We start from the raw sequence: 20,629 nt of genomic DNA, 5'->3' as shown, positions 1-20,629 counted from the left end.
TGTTTTGTTCTTGGTGCAACTTGGAAGGTTTATACATTAATCTGTTGCAAAAACATACAAAACATTTTTTCTTCTACCCTGTATGATTTTAAACTGTAAATGGAATATAAAAAATAAGAAAATAAATGCATGATTTATGCATAAATACAGTATATGTATATATTCTCAGAATTCTTTTTTTTTTCAGTGGCCCTAATCCTCTTCCGTAGAAAACATCAATTTTGACCCTCGGTGCAAAAAGTTTGGACACAACTGCTTCATCCATCTATACTCTGTTATTCTTTTCCAAATTGCTGTCTCCTTTTGTAGTTCCGTGCTTTCCGAGCGGACTTGAACGCGGCACGTCGTTGACGGCCAGCGGCGGGGGGCGGGGCGGGACCAGCGGACGTCAGGGGGTGGAAGAAAACAGCAGAGCAGGAATCAAAACAAGACACGGACACGCCTTCACTCTTAAAGGTTATAGCAGCTTATTTCTTCTACCTGCTGCAAGCAGCAAAACCCGCGACTGGAGGAAACCTCCGCCGCCAAGCGAGGCGCAAAACAGAAAGCGCAAACGCTCCGTCGAAGTCCGCAAATGGAGTCCACAGAAATGCCAGACGGCGCGGACGGGAGGCGCTGATAGAGGTCGAAATCCCAGCCGCCGTCGTTGCGAATCGCGTAAAATGCCCAACCAGAAGAGCAGCAAGGGGAAGAAGAGCAAACGCACGAACAGCAGCGGGGACGAGCAAGAAAATGGAGGCTGCACGGCAGCAGCGGGAGGCGCGGCCGCGGCGGTGGCTGCTGCAGCTACCGCTGCGCCCCGGACGGAGCGCTCCAGCGGTAAGAGATGTTGGAGAAGTTTGGAGATGTTGCTTTCCTTCCAGGAGAAACTCTGGCTTATCTGCACCCTTTAAGCACTCATGCGCTGCGACCCTGCCGACGTTTTCACCCATCCGATCAGAAATGCATGAACTAAATTGATTGATTATAGGCAAACAGAGGCGCTACTGCTCGAGGCCTTGCATGAACTGTTTGATTTTATAAATCAGCTAGTCGTTGTTCCTCAAACTCAGCTGGTGACACTGATTTTAAGGCCATCGCGGCTTGTTTGACTCCAACAAAACAAGCTTAAATCACATTCAAGTGCGCATATTGGACAGGAAAGCGGCCAGTCGGACTCATAATCCATGTAAAACTTTAAAATGCTCTCCTGCGGGCCTCAGCTGTGGTTCCTGGCTCACACCTTGTCCGCACTCAGGTTAAGCTTGTGGCCTTCTTCCTCGACAGTAACGCTGACACCTCACCGCTTGCGTGCGCACCCAAACTCCACTGACAGCAGCTGGAGGAGTCATCCCGCTGCAAGCCGCACAATTATGGCTGAGGACGAGCTGTCCGTCAGAGGGCTGCAGCAGGACGGAGTCCGTCAAAGCAAAACCGCAAATCAGCGCATAAACAGCGGAATTAAAAGGGATAAAATGCAACTTTGCGTCATTTGTGCCGTCAGATTTTCAGCCAAGGGGCCAAACGATAAACAGATGCAGCAACACAACTTGTTGTTGATATTTCTGAGACTTTTTCCTCATTTTGTCACGTCGCAACCACAAACTTCAACATGTCGTTCTTTCATTGAGATTTTATGTGACTGAACTAAAACAATATGGAGACATGTTTTTTGTTGCTTTACATTATGTTATAAAGTTATTCCCTCATCAGAAACATAACTAAAGTGTTGCCTTGAGTCTTTCATGCATGTTTGAGTAGTCCTTTAATCTCCATGACGACCATTCAGCTGTGAAAAACGCCTGGTTGGACCTAGCTCCGCCTTCGAGGACACAGCTCCTCCTCTGAGCTTTCTCATAACAAACCAGCTCCTTCAGACTAGCCAGCAGCAATGAGCAAACACCTGGTGGAACTGCTAAGTTCGTTATAAAACGTTCTTAAAGGGTTAATAGAGGAGCCATGTTGTGATAACTTCCAGGAGGCGGAGTTTCAGAAAGAGCAGGAGTTTTTAAAGAGACAGAGGCCCAATTTCAAGGTGCTAAATTACAAAGTAAAATTTATTTTCCGTCATATTTGACTTACAGAAGGTAACATAGTTACTTGATTTGCTATAAAATGACACTATGTTTCTAGTAAACGTATATTTCTCACACAAAAAAAACCCTGAAAATGAATGAAGCTGTCATTATTAAAGTCTGAACGGGTTTATTAATAGTTTAGTATTATTCTATCTAAAATACAGTCAGTGGACAATCAAGTCTTGGTATGTTTGCATTTTCAGATGGACTGATGAGCGTTCAGTGAGATTATATTACATTATTGCCAAATTCAGCTTTAAACTTCTCCACAGCTAAATCCTATTTGTTCACTAATATTCTCCAATCTTCACAGAACATCTGGATTCATAACTTATCCACCGTTAAACTCTGTTTACTTATTGAGCGACGTGAAATCAGTTGGTTTCGTTGGGTTTCATGTCACATGTTTCAGATTTTTTAAAGAAGTTGGTTTGTTGCCTGAACGCTCAATTAAACGTACTAAAGTTCGTGTTTGTAACATGGCAAAATAGGAGGAAAAACGTGTTCATGATAATAACATTTATGACCCACAGATGCGGAAATTGGTGTTTGGCTTCACATGGTGGTTAAAAACACTCGCAATACATAATAAAAAGGATCACAACAAAATCACAAACCTACAAACCAACAACAGACTCAACCTGACAACAACTCTGAGTAATGCTACTGAATTTGGGATAAATTAGTTCTTATAAATTTGCTTCACTTCCAGAGGGAAGCTTAACTAACTCCTCAAATATGGCGACAATTTGTTGGACTTTTTGTTCTGTTTACTTTTTGTATAAATATCCCAGCATCCTTTGCTCCATGCTGATGATCTCATGTGCCACACTGATGATTCAGTCTATTTGTGTCCATATCACGTGAACATGTTAAAAGTTTAAATACTTTAAATGAGATACTTTTATGCAGTCTAAAATACTTTCACTTATATTTAATTTTCTGATTAAATACAGAACTTTAAAAAAATGTAATCTACATTAAGACTGTTTAAATTCATCAACCACTTCCATTGTGTATAAATATTTAAGTCAGGGGTGACCAAAGTGCGGTCCGAGGGCCGTTTGTGGCCAAGTGACTGATTTTTGTGGCCCCAAACTGCAGCTCAAGAGTGAAACAACATAGCTAATCCAGATTACTTTTTATTTTTAAACACTTTTTTTTACCACGGAAAATGTTGATTATAACAGAGTGTACGTGTCTTTTTATAACAAAGTTTCTATCTGGAGACCTTTACTGAAAAGCCAACTTTGCTTCACCAAAATCAGCTTTTATTTAACTTTTTTAATTTGGCTAAATGTAGCAAGTGCCTCTGAAAGAAAGTGACTCAAATCCTGTTCTTATAATTGAGAATAAATTTGTTCAACTCAGCATGAAACAATTTGTAAACTAGAAGCCTTTCTTTTAAAGTAATTCTGCAAACGTGCGAAATCCTTTCAAATTTTTTTATCTGCGATAAACAATATTCCTTAGCAACAAAGAAAAAAAAGAAATTGGACTACTTTATTTGCTTTTTTAACCTTTAAAGTTTTCTTTTCCCATATGACAAAAAGTTTGGACACCCCTGACTTATAGATACTTTACGAAAAAGAGTTAGTTGCTCCTGTATTCAAGTTTGCTTTTTTATTTTTAAACATTATAATTAAACATTTAGATTGAGCAACACAATCTGAATGTGTTTGCTCATTTTCTTGTTATTTTCAAGTATTAAAAAACAACTGCGACAAACAGAAAAACATTCACAAAAACCATAGAAAATGTCTCTTGATTTAAAACCTTTCCACAGTCATGCATGAATGCACTTGGGCAAGATACTAATCCTCATAAATGATTAATACATAGATAAATATAACTATAAAACATTTATTATTCATCTGAAACTCCCAAAACGATGTCTGAGTTTTGAATGAGATCAAATTAAAGATTTCTTCCTTAAGAAAAAAGAACAACACTGGTGTGTAACACAGACAGAGAGCTGACAGCGCACCGGAAAAGGAAGGAGGAAACACACACACTCACACACACACACGCACACACACCCCTCTCATGTTATCAACTCGATGAAGCCGTCTGCCAATGTTTGTTGGCCTTGTTTTTAAAAAAGCTGCTGACAGTCCTGAATGGCCTAATTCAATTCTAGAAATAGATGCTATTAGTGACATTTTCACCATTTTCTGTTTTATTTTAATTCAGCTTATGGTGAAAAATCTGCTTCAAAGATTCAGGCTAAAATGGCACCCAATATGATCCATTATTGGAACAATAACAACAATGTTCATCAGAAGAATAGTCAATTAATCTTGATTAATCGTTTCAGCCCTTATCAAAATTATGTTTTTTCTGAAAATTTCAGATTTAAGCTCAAGATGTGGGCTTTAAATCGTTTTCCAACTGGTTGCCTTTCTTGAGTCTTAACGATTAATCTATGACTAAATTATTTGTCGATTATTTCAGTAATCGATTTATCTTGATTAATCGTTTCAGTCCTACTAACAGTTGGATGTTTCTTCTGAAAAGTTCCCAGTTGTGTAGGCTCAGCATGTGGGATTTAAGTATTTTACCAACTTGTTGCCCTTCTTGAGTCTTAACAATTAATCGGCGACTAAATTAGTTGTCGATTATTTCAATAATTGATTTATCTCGACTAATCGTTTGAGCCCTAATCAAAATTGGACTTTTTTTTCTGAAAATTTCAGCTCTAGAGTCATGTGGGCTCAGGATGTTTTACCAGCTGGTTGCTCTTCTTTCTGTCCACTCAGAGGTCCAGTGCGCCTCCCCTCTGGGCTGCAGTCTGGGCCGCTCCATCGACCTGGAGAAGGACGACCACCAGCGGGTCCTCTGCAACAACGAGCTCTGCCCGTACGGCAACTGGATGCACCTGCAGTGCTTCTACGAGTGGGAGAGCTCCATCCTGGTCCAGTTCAACTGCATCGGCCGCGCCCGCTCCTGGAACGAGAAGCAGTGCCGGCAGAACATGTGGACCAAGAAGGGCTACGACCTGGCCTTCAGGTTTTGCTCCTGCCGCTGCGGACAGGGCCACCTGAAGAAGGACACCGACTGGTACCAGGTGAAACGCATGCAGGACGAGCGCAAGAAGAAGCCGTCGGAACGGAGCGCCGGCAGGACTGGGGCGAGCGGGGGCGCCGTGGGGCCTGGAGACGGTCCATTTGAAGAGCCTAAGAAGAGCAAGCCAGCAGCAGGGGCAGCAGGTGGGAAGTTATCCCAAAGGGCCTCCAGCCAGGAGTTACCTCGTAGACAATCAGTGGACCGCCAGAACTCCATAGAAAGAGGGGCACATGCGGCGGGAGGACTGTCTCCGCTGGGTCCCCCTCAGAAATCCCCATGCGACTCCCCAGGACTGTCCCCTCCCAGCGGGTTTAACTTCTCCCCAACGCCTGTTCTCGGGTCCGGAGGTGCCGGGCTACGAGGTTCCCGCCAGCTGGGCGAGTTCTTCAAGTCGGCCGTCCACATGGACCCCCAGAGGAAACACCTGCTGGCTGGCGGCGCTCTGAGTCGTCCCGTCGGTTCGGCTGGCGGTCCTCACCTGGACCCCGGGTCCGTCTTCCCGCTGCAGCTGTCCTTCGCCCTCCCGCTCCACCCGCGGCTGACCGGCGGCGGCGGGGACGGGACCCACCCTCACCCGGTGCAGTTCCTGAGGAGGCTGGACCTCTCGGAGCTCCTCACCCACGTCCCCCGCCACAAACTCAACACGTACCACGTCCGCATGGAAGACGACGCCCAGGCCGGCCAGGGGGAGGAGCTGCGCAGGTAAAAGTCAAAGGGGTTAAAGAAATGTATTTAGAAAACAACAAAACTCATCCGTACACGACGGCGTTGTACGACCATTGTAGGTAGAAAATTAAATTTACTTCTTTTCTGTACATAGCATAGCTGTACTACACATTGAAGATAGCGTAGTACGCCGTTCTACTCACGAAAAAGAGAAGTATATATCCGCCATAAATCTCAGAAATTTACTACAAAAAAAAGAGGAAATTTCTGAGCTTTAAAAGTCAAATATCAGCAAGAAACCCTAAGAAATTTTTATATTAATCTCAGAAATGTTGGAGAAAAAAAACATGGAAATTTCTGAGTTTCAAAAGTCGAACAAATTTAGAAAATTCCTTTTTTTTTTCTTAAAAATTTCTAAAATTAATCTCCAAGTTTCCTAATTTTTCCTAGAATTTTTTTCACTTTTCAAACACAGAAATCTTTTACGTTTCTAGAAAATTTGAGATTAATCTCGAAATTGAGTTTTTGTAGCAAATTTTCAACTTTTCAAACTAAAACATTTCCTAGTTTATTTTCTAGGAACTTTCTGAGATTAATTGGAATTTATTGTGACAATAACAAATCAAAATTCTTATAAGAAATTCATCAAGATAAATGATAAACAATACGATAAATACCCAACCTTACACTCTATGCACTGTACAATGGCTGCTGGAAAAGATAACACACCGTTGTTGATTTACCATCCATAAATCACTTGTTACATTCTTTTTGGTTGTGCAGGAGGCTCTACTGATGCTTTTCAAAAATGTACATTTGTATAATTGTGTATCTGTTTGCAGCCATTTCCACGTGCGAGTGTAAACGCTAAGTTAAGGTGCGTGGCCAGCAGCAGCTTATTTGAATTTAAATGACAGAGGCCCTACACATCTCATTCTGAAAGAAGCTCAAAATGGGTAGAACCAGACCAAAATCTCATTATCTACGAATGATTTTCTGCAAGGAAAATGTAATGAAAACGTTTTGTATCACCCATAGATCTATCCTAACAAATTTAAGGATGCACAATAGGTCACCTTTAAAGAAACTGAGTACGTGATGACTCTTTTGTGTGTAGAAACACTGCAGCACAATTAAATTGCTGCTGCAATTCACTCTACTCTTCAACATAGAAAGAGCAGAACTCGTACTCCTGGGCTTGTACTTCTGTGTATGTTTGATTAGTTGTTGACAGGTTTTTAGACACTTATAATGAAATTACTTCTAACAGGCTGCTCCCTTACAATAGCAAAAAGAAAGGTTGCAAAAGTACAACGTGGAGACATAGTCAACCAGGCTCAAAGCAAAGGAACTTAAGGTGTTAAACAAAAACAAAACGCCGTTTTCTTTGGTTTTCGGTGTAAATGCTTTCAGCTTCTTTCCTGTTTCCTCTACACATTCCTCCTTTTATCAATACCAGCTTTTGGGTCGGGAAAAAATGTCCACATGGTTATTGTGTGCACTGTGTATGTATCTAAGCTTCAGCAGCAACACAAATTTATTGAATGAGTTTATATCAGAATAACTGTGAGGCTCCCACCCTGATGTTTGTTTTTTTTGACCTTTGACATTTCCGTCCTGCAGGTTTATCCTGTCTGCTCTCAGTGCGAGCCAGAGGAACGTGGTCAACTGCGCTCTGTGCCACCGCTCGCTGCCCGTGTTCGAACAGTTCCCCCTGGTGGACGGGACGCTGTTCCTCAGTCCGTCACGCCACGACGAGATCGAGTACGACGTCCCCTGCCACCTTCAAGGTCAGGTTTGAGAGTATCAAATCTGTACAGTTACAAAGTCTGATTTTTGCCACTTCCTGGTCACTTTTACTTGATGAAACTCCAATAAAACGTTTTGATCTTGCTGGTTAGGTTTGCAAGTTATCATTATTGAGTTAATCTAAAGCTGATCAATCTTATCTATCAACTTACGATTAATTGGTAAGCATCTATTTCTTAAAAACTTGAGTTTGCTGTTTTATCAGGGGTTACATTTTTCATAATATGCTGAATATAAGATAAAAAACGTAAAATTTTAACATTATTTGTGTCAGCTGCATGACTGGATAAACGGAAAACAGAGTTTTCTCCCATTATTAACCTTATTCATATTTATAAAATATAATAAAACAGGAACTTCTTGATTGCTGAACAGAAAAAAAAGAAAAAAGAATAAGATAGACATTTTCATACAGAAATACCATCTTTGCTCTTTAAGAAAAATCAGCCTTACTTATTTGGATCATGTTTTTTTCCTGTCATCACATCTTCGCTTTCGTAGCAAATCAATAATTTTTTAATCAGAAGTTAAGGTTGCAACTTAAGAAAGGAGTTTGTTGAGTGTTTATATTTCAAAACAGAACCGCATAAAGTGTATTTTGTGTCCCACATCAGACACTTTTTGGACCGTTGCTCTTTCCTGTTCTAGGATATCCGCCATCTTTAATCTTGTATCAACTGGCTCCATCTGCGGCGCCCTCTGTTGGATGGCAGCCAAACTAACACTAAAATAAGGTCTAAGCCAGTGTTTCTCAAACTTTTAATCCATTTAACAAACACGCACAAACCAACTAATTTGTCATATATACAACCTGAAATTAAAATATTAGTCTCTTAACTCACTTATTGTCATGAACCGGTCTACTCTGGACATTTTGAGTTTTGTGAAAAGTGTGTTTTCTAAGTTTTCCAATAATGTCCGACACATTTGAAATCAAAAAAGAAGTTGTTCTTTACCAAGTGTTGTGTGCATTAGTCACATTTAGGCCTATTTAGAAGCATAATTAAAGAAAAATAGACTTGAGTTGCTTTGGCAGAAACACAAATCCTCATCTGCACCATTAAATACAATAAATATAAACTCATGTATTTATCTATTGTATTTATTTAATTTAATCATTTAAAATAGACTTACCTGTTGAGGTGCAAGCAGAGCATCATGAGGAAGCAAAGTCATAAAAAAAAAACCAAAGAACAGTTCTCACCAACTGTGACAGTTGAGCCGTTCAAAAGAACTGAATCGTTCGTGAATATCAAAACTCGCAGCAGCTTTCACTTAGCTTCCTCCGATCTTATAAGTAGTCTTCTTTCCAGTCTTCAGTTTTTCTTTGGAGTGACCCACTAAGCCACTTTTACTTTGCTAATCTTAACCACAATCCTTCGCTAAGCTAGCTGTAGCGTCGTACTTTGAGCTGACGTCACGGCAAATAAACGGTCGTTTACATGCAGTACCTTGCTGACCACCAGGGGGCGGCCGCGGCTCATAGTTTGAAAAGGGCTGGTCTAAGCGGACGATTTTGGTTATTCGATTGGAACTAATTTGAGTATAATACACTATCAGTCTACAATTAATCAAAGTCAATTGATACCGGCCTTCCTTGGAGAAACTTGAAGCTGTATTGATCAGAAAAATCTCACTCTGCGCTTCATGTTTCTCCATTTAGGTAGAAGTTGCTTCTTCGTTGTCCTGCTTGGTCCAAAAAGGAAACTCTGCACTGATGGCAACAGTTCTCATGGGAAAACGTCCTTTAAAAGTCTCAGTGGAGAGTTTCCATTTGAATTTAAAAACTGTTGTCACACTTTTCGGATAGAAATCCAACTGAAGAGCTTTTAAAAAACATGTTTTCGGATCCACTTTCACTTGCAGGTCAGTCTCAGAATAAGAACATGCATCATAAAATGACTGTCTAAAAAAAGAAAACACTGACCCATCAGTCAGCGTTGTGCGTAGAGATGTAAGATTTTCTGCCGACTTCTGCACAGTCCCAACATGAATGTGAATCAGCGCAGCTGCAGCGTGGAGCGTCTTTGATGTGCTGACCCACAAGCTTTGATATTCTTGTCTTTGATATGCAGAAGCATGGAAGGGTTGTTTATTCGAGGGTTTTTTCACCCTTCTGTCTGCAGAACCAAAGGAGAAGTTAAAAATACCTCACACGGATTTAACATGGTCTAATTTAACTAAAACACTCTGTGGTTGTATGAATAATATCGCTATTTTTTAAAATTTCAAGCAAGAAATATTTAAATTTGGTCTTTCTTAAAGGGAAAGGCGAAGAAAACCGAGAAATACATCACCAGGATTTACTCACCTCTTTGTAGATTTATTTCTTTTAAACATTTAGAGTTGGGTAGAGGTGGATAGAAAACCCAAACATTGTACTCAAGTAAAAGTAGCACTACTTTGTATTTTTACTGAAATAAAAGTAGAAAGTAGCAGTCCAATAAATTACTCAAGGAAAAGTAAAAAAGTATTTGGTAAAAAGTCTACACTGATCAAATGATCAATCATTTAATATTTAAAAATTACATCATGAGACAGACTAAATGATAAAGTTAAGTGGAAATTTTGGTATTTTAAGCACAAAAATGACAATAATTCATATAAGTAACAAAAATAACAAAATCAGACAAAAAAAAAGTTTCCAAATCAGTTTCTGTCAATAAGAAACGTATGAAACTTTAACAAAACGGCACGTGTGTGTCTGTACGTGGTGAATGTTTGGTTAAAACATTCAGTGGGTAGAAAATCCAGAAATTTTACTCAAGTAAGAGTAGAAATACTTCATAATGAAAATACTCAAGTAAAAGTCAAAAGTAAAGCATAATAAAACTATTTCTAAAAGTGCATTAAAAAAAAAAGGTTACTGAAGTAAATATAATTGAATAAATGTAACTAGTTACCGCTCAACTCTGCAGTTGGAATATTTTAGGAAACTAAAGCTTTTGTATGGAAATATAAAAAGCGAGAACCCATACTCTCCTGTAACTGTGTTTTCTTAGCTCTACACTTTTAATAATCATTAAAAAAAATTTAAATATGACATAAAACATGGTGGAAAAGCTACTTTAAACATCTTCTCTTATAATAACTTTTAATTACTTTACAGATTAATTTTTCTGTCTAATAATTTTTGTTGTTTGGCTTTCAACAGGTCGATTAATGCACCTCTATGCCATCTGTGTGGACTGCTTGGAGGGTGTCCACAAGATCGTCTGTATTAAGTGCAAATCACGCTGGGACGGGAGCTGGCACCAGCTGGGCACCATGTATACCTACGATATACTGGCTGCCTCACCTTGCTGCCAGGTGGGTAAACTGACCACACAGTGAATTAATATTTATGCGTCATCCACCCTGGAAATCTGATTACAGATACAGGTGGTAACACCCACCGTCATACATGATAGCAAAGTAGCAAATTTCCATGACTAGTCCTGTTGGCTTATTGTTTTAATAATAATATAAGAAAAGAAACAGCTTCAGACTATTGCACATAAAAAAAACTCTTCATGAAGGAGAAAAGGGGGTAATCAAACAGTTGTTTGCAATTTGCAGTCTATGATAATAGCCAGGCTAACCTAAGCAGGCTAATTGTTAGCATAAGGCTCCTTTTGTTGTTTAACAATCACCATTAATATTTTTTTATATATTGTTTCAATTGTATTTTTGTTTAATGGGACATTAAGTATTAATCAACATTTACATGCAAATACATGAGATTATAGCAAAATGGATAATTTCTATCTCTAGTCCCGTTACTTATGTTTAGTAAGAAAAAGCAGCCTCAGACTGCTACATAAAAACTATTCATAAAGGACAAACGAGGGTCATTAAACAGTGGTTGTTTGCAATTTGTAGTCTATAATAGTTCAATAATGCTCCCTTTCAGTTGATAAATGGACTAGAGTTAGCATAATGGCGCTAAAAACAGAGTTATGCCAGGCTAAGCTAAACAGGCCAACTATTTAGCTAACCTACAAAAAATATGCTCCTTGTTTTGTTGTTTTAAAACCAGCATTAATATATTTTTATTTGTTGTTTCAAGGTTTTTTTTTTTAACTTTAAATAAGAAATTCCATATTAATTATTATTTACCTGCAAATATACGAGATGACAGCGAAGTGGCTAATGTTCACCTCTTGTTCCGTCGCCCATATGATTAATAATAAGAAAAAGCAGTTTGCAATTTGTAATCTATAATAGTTATACCATTTTCCTTTAAGTTAACTAGAGCATAAAGACGCTAAAATTAGAGTTTAATTCACTAATGTCAAATTAGTAGCATAACCTATTTTATCGTGCTGTAATAAACTGTTGTAGTAGGCTGACAACTTGCTAGCTAATGCTAAAACGGCAAGATGAATGTGGGTAACCAAGGCAACCAGTGAGAACACCGGTTCGGGTCTCGCTGCAGTCGAGTTGCGCGCGCATCCGCTCTGTTTACAAATAAGCCACGCTAAGCTAAACAGGCTAATTGTTTAGCTAGACTGTTAGCAAACAAACAAACAAAGAAAGAAATCTGCTAGCAGTGTTAGCTCACCTGTGCGTCCATTTCCTGTTTGTCCTCAGGCTCGGCTCAACTGTAAGCACTGCGGCAAGCCGGTGGTGGACGTCCGAGTCGGGATGCAGTATTTCTCAGAGTACAGCAACGTCCAGCAGTGCCCTCACTGCGGCAACCTGGACTATCACTTCGTTAAACCCTTCTCCTCATACAAAGTACTAGAGGCTTATTGACAAACGTTTCAACACACGCTAGTTCAGATGCTTTTTGTTCTCATTTTCTAACACAATCTAGGAACGATCTTTAATTTTCTGGGGCCTTAAAGGTGGTTTTTATAATTTTAAGTTCTCCCTTTTTTTAAAAAAAAAAAAAATGACGGAAGAAAGAGTCGAAGTGTGAGAGAGAAGTGTTGATAAAGTGTGGAGCAAACACATTTATCTGAGACAAGTGAATGTATCTGTAAGCCAAATTTGCTTTTATTTTTTACCAAAACCGATCTTAAAATAAAGAGGAAGATTCACACTGATGATGCTGTCGCTCATTCTTTACATCTTCAACCTTCAGCAATCATTTCATTTATTTCCACACAGTTTGGCAAACAAAAGCCAGCATCTACAAGCCAATCACATTTAGAAAAAATGGATCAGATTACTCATGATCCACGAGTAATCTGGAGCTTTTTCACCCAACTAGCCATATGTTCACACCCAAGGCTATTAGGTTACAGGAATATCTGCTCTCAAAACACATCATCATCATCATCATCATCATCATCAACTCTTTTACAGCTTTTATTCTGCCAGAGTGTTGAAGTTGCTGCTTCATTATCTCTCTTCTTGTCCTTGCACGTCTCTGTAATCCTCGTCTCATCTTACAGCAGCGTCTTATTGCCTCTGCTTACTGAAACATGATTCAGTTCAGCCACTCTTGGGTCATTTTGAGTCTATTTCTAGTTATTTTGCATGTGTGTGTTACTGTGAGGTCATCTTGTCAGCTGGTTTGTGGGGCTGTAGCATCTCAATGTGACTTGTGTGAACGCTTTCATGTGTATTCTGCTTGAGTCCAGTATTTTCATTTTAAGACTCGCTGACCTCCCAACATGAGAACCCAGCTGCCTCCGTTGATAAATATGACCTTAAACGCTCTGAAGCTGCTGTAACATTCAGGCACCATTTTGTTCGTGTGAAAGCGTCTCTCCCATCACTGCTGCACGACTTCCTCCTTTGTGTCCGTGTTGCTAACAGGAAGCGTTTTACTGGCTTCAGGCTGCGGCTCCTCAGCTCTGGTCTTTGCTTTCTGCGCCAGCTCCTTGGCGGACGGCGGCCGGAGAACGCACATGGCCACCTGACCTTCTCGTGTGACCTTTGGCTTGGAGACGAAGGCCGTCATCACGGTCATTTGCTCCACCATTTCCTCCAGAGTTTTGTCCTACAGAGAGAAAAACGTCATTAGATCTTATCAGACGTGTCCTTGCCAGAGTTGGGTAGTAACTGGTTACATTTAATCGAGTAAATTTGTTTTGAAAAAATTTACTTTTAGGAGTATTTTTACTACGCTGGACTTTTTACTTAAGTAATTTTATTATAAAGTATTTCTACTCTTGAATAAAATTTCTGGATTTTCTACCCACTGAATGAGAAACAAACATGTTTTAACCAAACATTCACCAGACACAGACACACACCTGCAGTTTTTATTACAGTTTTATAAGTTTTATAATGAAAGAAACTGATTTGGAAAAATTTTCTTTTACCTGACTTTGTTATTTTTTTGTTACTTATATGAATTATTGTCATTTTGGTTCTTAAAAAAAACAAAATTCTCACTTAACTTCACATTTTGGTCTCTGATTGTGCAATTTAAAAATATTAAATGGTTGATAATTTGATCAGTTACTCAGTTCTTAAGTAGACTTTTTACTAAATACTCTTTACTCTTACTTGAGTCATTTCTTTGACATGTACTTTTTACTTTGGTGTAAAAATATGTTGAAGTAGTGCTACTCTTACTTGAGTATAATTTTTGGCCGCTCTACCCACCTGTTGTTACTGATTTCTGTGTTTTTGCTTTTTTTTGGGCCACATTTAAATGTTTTATATCAAATTTAATTTCAAAAACGTTAAGAGTGGAAGCAAAGTTAAGTCTTTAAATGGCAAATAGGGGGAAAGGCTGCCTACAGTAAGAAGACTACGTGTGGTAAATTAATTTACTTAAGTAGAACCATGAAGAAGTAAAATAATAAGAATAAAGCAACAGATCACAGTCCAACCTCTCAGTCTCACTGACAAACGCAAAATCTTACCAAGTATTTTTGGTCCCGTTTCTATTGAAAATGTTAGTACACTTGAAATAAAACAAAAAACTTACAAATAACTTTTCTGCAAAATAGGAGATTTTAAAAATATATTCCTAAATATTGATTAAAAAAAGGTAAAGATAAATTAGCAGATTATTTCACTTGTAACATGGGATGAATGTGTTACAACAGAAAAGTTACTTGTAAGTTAGTTTTGTTTACTAAAATATTTGCAGTAGAAACTAGACCAAAAATACTGACAGTGCTGGAAAGCGTCACAAAACATTTTCTTAACTGGCAATTCACCTATTCACAACATCAGGCTCATTTTCAAAAATGTTAATAAAATCCTTGCTTTGTTTGATATTATATGTTTTTCTCATATAATCCATTTAAGAGGGTGAAAATTAATATTTGTGATTTAAAGGCTAAAAGGAAAATAAATTATCCTTCAGAAAAAAATCCAATAAGTAATCAAAAAACAGCAATTTGCTCATAAAAAGGCGAGTAAATTAAACCCAAACTTTGAAAATGATATAAATATTCCTTATTTGTGAGTAAAGCTCACCAGGTTATCAATGTGCTGGTTGCGTTTTCCCCGCAGCGTCAGCCTGACGTGATGCTTCTTCTCCAGCCAGCTCTCCACTTGTTTCAGCTTCGTGGACAGATCGTGGGACGCGATGCCGGCTGAGATGTTGAGCTCCTTCACCTGGACAGGACCTGCAGCGAAAACCTGAGTCAGGAAACCTTCAGTAAACTCACTCATTTTCACTCTAGTGAAACTGATCTCAACTTGCCACCATTTTTTTTTGCGTAACAGGAGCGTGAAACAGACGAGGAGTTGCAACCCTGTTGATAAAAATCTGGAGCAAAAGTAAATTTTATCCAATTATTTTTATGTTTTCTACCTTTGCAGAAAATCTAAATGACAAAAACTTGGACCAGAAGTGACATTAATATGAATGATTTATTTTTCCACGGGAACAAAATGTTGCAAAAACTGCATTAATCTGTTTGCACAATAAATGTCAAAATGGTTTTTTACTACCAGGAAGACTTTGCTGCTCTTTCTACCTTTCCGTCTTTGTATAAATCTTTGGTTCAAACACGTTTAGTGGAACCAACATATTTAGCTCTTAATTGTGGCTTGGTCTATTCAAAAACTTTTATTTTGTTTGCTTGATGTTGTGTTTTGGTTTATTTGGATGCACGTTTGGACTCACAGGGAAGCTGAAAAATAAAATCTGCCCTCATTTTATAGAAAAACTCTAAACTTTCTGGGTCAAAACTGACTTGTATTTGGATTTAATAATTGTTATCCACCTTGACTCAGAGCCAACTGTAGAAATGTGAGCCCAGAGCATGATGCTGCCTCTACCAGGGTGTTTCTTTTGGTCCTGTTCTTTTTGTATCAAACAGACGCCCACAAAGTTTTTTTTTTATTATTTTAGTCATACCTAAATGTTTTCGTTAGGAGAAAAATCTTGTAATCCTCTCTAGTCCTAACATTTGGAAAATAAAGGAGATTATCTTAACTTTTAAATAAAACTTATAATTTCCAGAAATCTGTGCAGCTGTTTCAGCTTCTTAAATAGTTTGACTATTTTCCGTCTCGTTTTTCATTAATTTTATCACCGTTTTTTAAAATACGTTCCATGATTTACCGATAATGCTGTCAAAAGTTGCTGTTGCTCATCTACTGACTGACGTCTGTGAACAATTATACCATTTTTATTCTCTGAAATCTCGCTGCAGATTATGGCAATACCTGAAGATGGAAATATCAGGATAAATCCAGCAAGAAAAGCTGAGTTTTATTTCAGGTTTATTAGATTTATGGCAGCTGCAAAATCAATTTAAATGAAAATGAAATCTTGCCTTGACAAAGTGTTAGTTTAGCAATCTGTACTTCTATACAAACAGGTCACTGCACCTTTTAATTATTGGGGCCTGCCCATAGCAATGCATAGGGATGTAATCCCTATGCATTGCATGGCAGGCACCTATTGTTCTACACCTCCAAATAACTGCCGCTTCCTACTACCGTTAATGCGGCTCGTACCGCTGCATGCCCCCTCACAATATATATATCAAAACGTGAGGCTCAATCCCGTGAGGGGAGCTATTACTTTTGTTGGCATTTTGAGTAACTGTGGCGACATAATTAACAAAAAACGAGCCAAATTTAACTCAAAACAAAAGTCTAACTGACACAAAACAGTGTCAGTTAGACTTAAAATAGACATAGAATTTAGTCTGCCTCTCTGAACTGCTCTTTAGAACTACAATGACTGAAGGTTAGAACTACAACATGGCGGACACTGAGTGCCTACAAAAGAGGTCTGAGCTGAATGTCAGAACTACAAACATGGTGGAACTGTCAGTTACTACAGAGGAGGACTGAGCTGGCCTTTAGAACTACTTGTGTTTTGGGCTACTTGTGTTTTGGGCTAATGAACTGCCTTGCTGCGCATTAGCATTTTAGCTTAAATAAGCTATTAGCTATTTATTTGACTTATTAGCCATGTTTAGTCTACTGAATGGAGTAATACCATTATAGAAAACATCCCAGTGATGTCCCACATGCTACTGACAGCAATCACGCTAACATTAGCATTTTTGCTAATTTTAGCTGATACACTTACTTTATCATACTGAATGGTGCAAGTCAATGTTAGTTAACATTCTTGTCATTGTATTCATATGATTGCAGCTTTCTTTAGCATTGATGCTAATTTGTAGCATCAGAACGCTGGGTCCAAACCGACGGGCACACTTTGGCAGGCCCCGGTTAAATTTCTTCAGGAATTTTCTAGTTTTATATTTTCATCCTTAACAGATTTTTTAGTTGTCAGATAAAACATATTGTTTAAACGGAGGGTTGTTCCTTTTACCAGTAGGAAGTGAATAGTTGTGATCTTCTGTACATTAAAGCGATTTAAGTTTCATACCTGCTTTCGCCTTATTTTTCTCTCGAAGTCTCAGCTGCTCCTCGTGGATCTGTTTCCCGCTCATCAGCTGGTACAGCGGCGGCTCTTCGTTTTCCCTCACCAGCACCAGCTTCAGATCCTTCTCATTCATGACTCTGATCACATCGGCGCGATGCATCAGCCCCAGTTTCTCCCCCTCCTCGTCGATCACCTGGATCTCTTTGTGAGGGATTTTCCGCCCGACGCTGCTGATGGAGGCGTTGGCGCGAGGATCCTGCTTCTTCTTCTTCTTCACTGCTGGAGTCGGTGTTTCTTCAGGAACCTCAGTGGAGAACGCAGATCGTCTCCAGGATGTAGAGACGATGTCGTGTCTTTCACAGAGTCCGGTTGATCTCAGAGCTGGTGTCCAGTAGCCGGGCCTGCCGCCGCACACGGCTCTCACTGTGTGGCCCAGAAGCCACCGCACACAACCTGCAGACATTTCCTGCACAGAACAACAGCAGTGAAACATAATTAATTAAAAAAAACAAAACAAATTAATGCTAAAGGTATAAAAATGTGGAAGAATAACAACCCCAAAACGCTGCTCACTGAAATCATTTCCATTTGGAAACAATGTCATAATATGGTTGATAAATTGTAAAAGTAATTATTGCAATAAATGATAATGTTGTTTTGTTACTGTTTTCAAGTAATATAATGTTAATGGCATAATAATGCTAGTACACGCTTTCAAATATCAGTAAACTTGAATTTTGTAAGGAACAATTCACACTGGAACTGGGAGACATTTTAAATATCCAAAATAAAACGGAAATTAAAAAAAAGCCACACTCAACTCCAACCATAAATAAATGGGTTAGGAAATCTCTGTAATCAAAATTAGCCTTCAAAAATATGAATCATTAGACTCATTTTAATTTACTATGTTATTAACTGCTTATTGCGACAGGTTTAGTGGTTGAGACATTTTTCCAGTTATCAGTTCTGGTTATGATGGTTAACCGAGTTGTTCTTTAACTTTTAATAGGCCAATTGACTTAAAAATAAAAATAAATATAAAACAGAATTTTATAAAATTAACATTAGCTGTCTGATTTCTAGATGCAATTGTGCACAAATAATGATTACAATGCAATTTATAGTCAACAAAATGATAAAACAGTCTGGTTATGGAGAGTTTGTTTTTAAATTGTCCTCAAACACTTAAAACTGACCTCCAGCAAAACCCTGAAAAAACAACAAACAGCGTTTCAAACAAAGCCTGTTTAAAAGCGAAAACTCTTTCTAATTTGCATAAAGTACATTTCCCCCGTTTGTTAAATACATTTGCACATGTTTTACCTCAGTAGTGGATTATTTTTCAGTCCTCTGTGAGCAGCTGCAGGGTGACTGAGTCTACTTCCGCCTTGCGCTACTTCACGGGACCATGCGTCAGAAAAGCGCTCTGCTGCCCCCTGGCGGCCTGGACACGGAAACGGAATCCAAAATTAGCAAAACAAATGCAGGTTCTGCACGTTTCAGGCGTTTTCTTGCTTCAACAGCTCAGGATTTAATAAGTGGGTCAAAAACAGACTGCTGAATAAATAATGTAACCATTTTAATCAGGTTTGTTAGAGCAGAGACACATTTAAAAGCTGCCTTAAGAGATTAATTGGGTTTGATCTGGGTTTAAAAATACCATACACATAGGTCTTGTTGCTAAAACAAAGTACAAAGCTTACTGTTTATTTATTTTTCACAGATATTTAAGAGGTCAAAAATATTTAATTCCAACTTTAACTGCAACGTGTAATTACAGAAGAAATACAAATTTATGAAAGCCAAACTAAAAATATAAAAAGTTTTTAGTTTCCTTTTGGAAACTTGAAGGGTTTCCAAATGGACCAAATGTGAATTGATTTTTATTTATTTATCTATTGGAGGGTTTTAAAAGCAAAAATAAACATGTTATAATGGGTTAAACTCCTCCTTTGCACAAATAAAAGCTCACACTTAATCATAAAAATCAATAAAGGAGGCATAAACAGGAAACAATGGGAATCTGACACATCTACTTAGGAATATGCAAATATTATCTTTGCAAAAGCTTCTGGAGGAAGAAACAAGCTGGAGTTAGCTTGTTTCTGAAGTATTTCCAACACAAATATGACTGCAACATCACCTTTAAAACAAAATAGCTTACCTTGAATTATCACAATAAAATACATTTTAAAAATAGCTATTTAACTTTAATGTTTTTCTAATGTATTTTAAAACCAAGACTGGTTTAGGAAAAAGTTTAGTTTCTTGTCTCTTATTACAGAAAGTAGGTGGAGATTGTTAGGCTTTAGTGTGGAAGTATCATTGTTTTAATTTGTTTTTTGAGTGCATTCATCTAAATATCACCACTTTTTGAAAGTAAACATAACTTAATTAAATAAGATGACATTAAAATAGTATTTTTCTGTCCATATTGATGTAAGCAGCTCCATTTCTACTTCAAAATATAGAAATAAAAGTTGCAGTCTTGCTTGAAATATCAAATTAAATGAAGTTTCTCTTTTTTCCCCACAGCTCTTTAAAGACAAAGAGTTGTTTTGTGCCTCTATGTGAGATATCAATCATCTCATGTAAATCAAAATATATTAATGTCACTCAGAAGGAAAATTCATGGTAATATAGTTCAGAGGTCAAGGGAACAAAACTTGTAAATAAGTAAAATAAGCAAAGAGAATGTTAGTACACATAAAACACATGCAAACCAGATTGAGAGTCCATCACTGTTACCTGGAAAACAGACAGACGGCATCAGATACAAGCAAACAAATGAAACAGCAAAGTGCAAATGTAAGGGTGGATTTAAATGACCTTGTCCAGGTGAACGGCTGGAGAAGTTCTTTACGAATGACGTGGAAATATATTTTAGAAAACATTTTCATCTCTCAGGCTGAACTATAAATATCTCAAGTTTCACAGACGGGAGACAGAGGATTTTATATTCCAGTTTAACTGCTGGGAAGATGGAAAACAACAACAACTTAGGCATCAGTACATACTCTGTTACTTATATTTTATGACAATAAACAGCTTATTACAGGGAAAATACATTAGACGTAAGAAATATTTTCATATTTTCCTTTTTACAAGCTGTTATATGATATTTTTAGCAGCAACTTTAGACTCAAATGTTTATGTTAAAATCTGAAGAACCAAAGCAACTGATAAAAACAAATAAAATACAGAAATAAGGAGCAGAACAGGGACAATTTAGAGTATTGCACAGATATTAGTGAACTCAGAGTGTCGGAAATCGAGAGCA

The 20,629-nt window shown here is 38.1% G+C and overlaps 2 protein-coding genes across 3 annotated transcripts; one reads left to right on the top strand and one right to left on the bottom strand.

Moving 5' to 3' along the window:
* Positions 1–224: 224 nt before the first annotated feature.
* Positions 225–12,628, top strand: heca (hdc homolog, cell cycle regulator). Its single transcript, XM_005805160.3, has 5 exons — positions 225–819; positions 4,817–5,825; positions 7,413–7,579; positions 10,753–10,907; positions 12,171–12,628. Exons 1-5 carry the CDS (start codon positions 663–665, stop codon positions 12,333–12,335), a joined length of 1,653 nt encoding a protein of 550 aa, XP_005805217.1. The 5' UTR covers positions 225–662; the 3' UTR covers positions 12,336–12,628.
* mtif3 (mitochondrial translational initiation factor 3) lies at positions 12,555–20,502 on the bottom strand. Of its 2 annotated transcripts, XM_023347482.1 has the most exons (6): positions 20,179–20,502; positions 20,073–20,097; positions 18,673–18,793; positions 17,350–17,812; positions 14,967–15,118; positions 12,555–13,530 (listed from the first exon to the last, which is right to left on the bottom strand). In XM_023347482.1, the coding sequence occupies exons 4-6, from the start codon at positions 17,807–17,809 to the stop codon at positions 13,303–13,305; spliced, it is 840 nt and encodes a 279-aa protein (XP_023203250.1). In that variant the 5' UTR covers positions 17,810–17,812; positions 18,673–18,793; positions 20,073–20,097; positions 20,179–20,502; the 3' UTR covers positions 12,555–13,302. The 2 variants fall into 2 exon arrangements, with proteins under 2 accessions (XP_023203250.1, XP_023203249.1); XM_023347481.1 differs by lacking the exon at positions 20,073–20,097.
* Between the last annotated feature and the right edge of the window lie 127 nt (positions 20,503–20,629).

Source organism: Xiphophorus maculatus, chromosome 15 (genome assembly GCF_002775205.1).
Source record: "Xiphophorus maculatus strain JP 163 A chromosome 15, X_maculatus-5.0-male, whole genome shotgun sequence".
Taxonomy (NCBI): Eukaryota; Metazoa; Chordata; class Actinopteri; order Cyprinodontiformes; family Poeciliidae; genus Xiphophorus; species Xiphophorus maculatus.
This window is presented reverse-complemented; position numbering and strand designations above follow the sequence as displayed.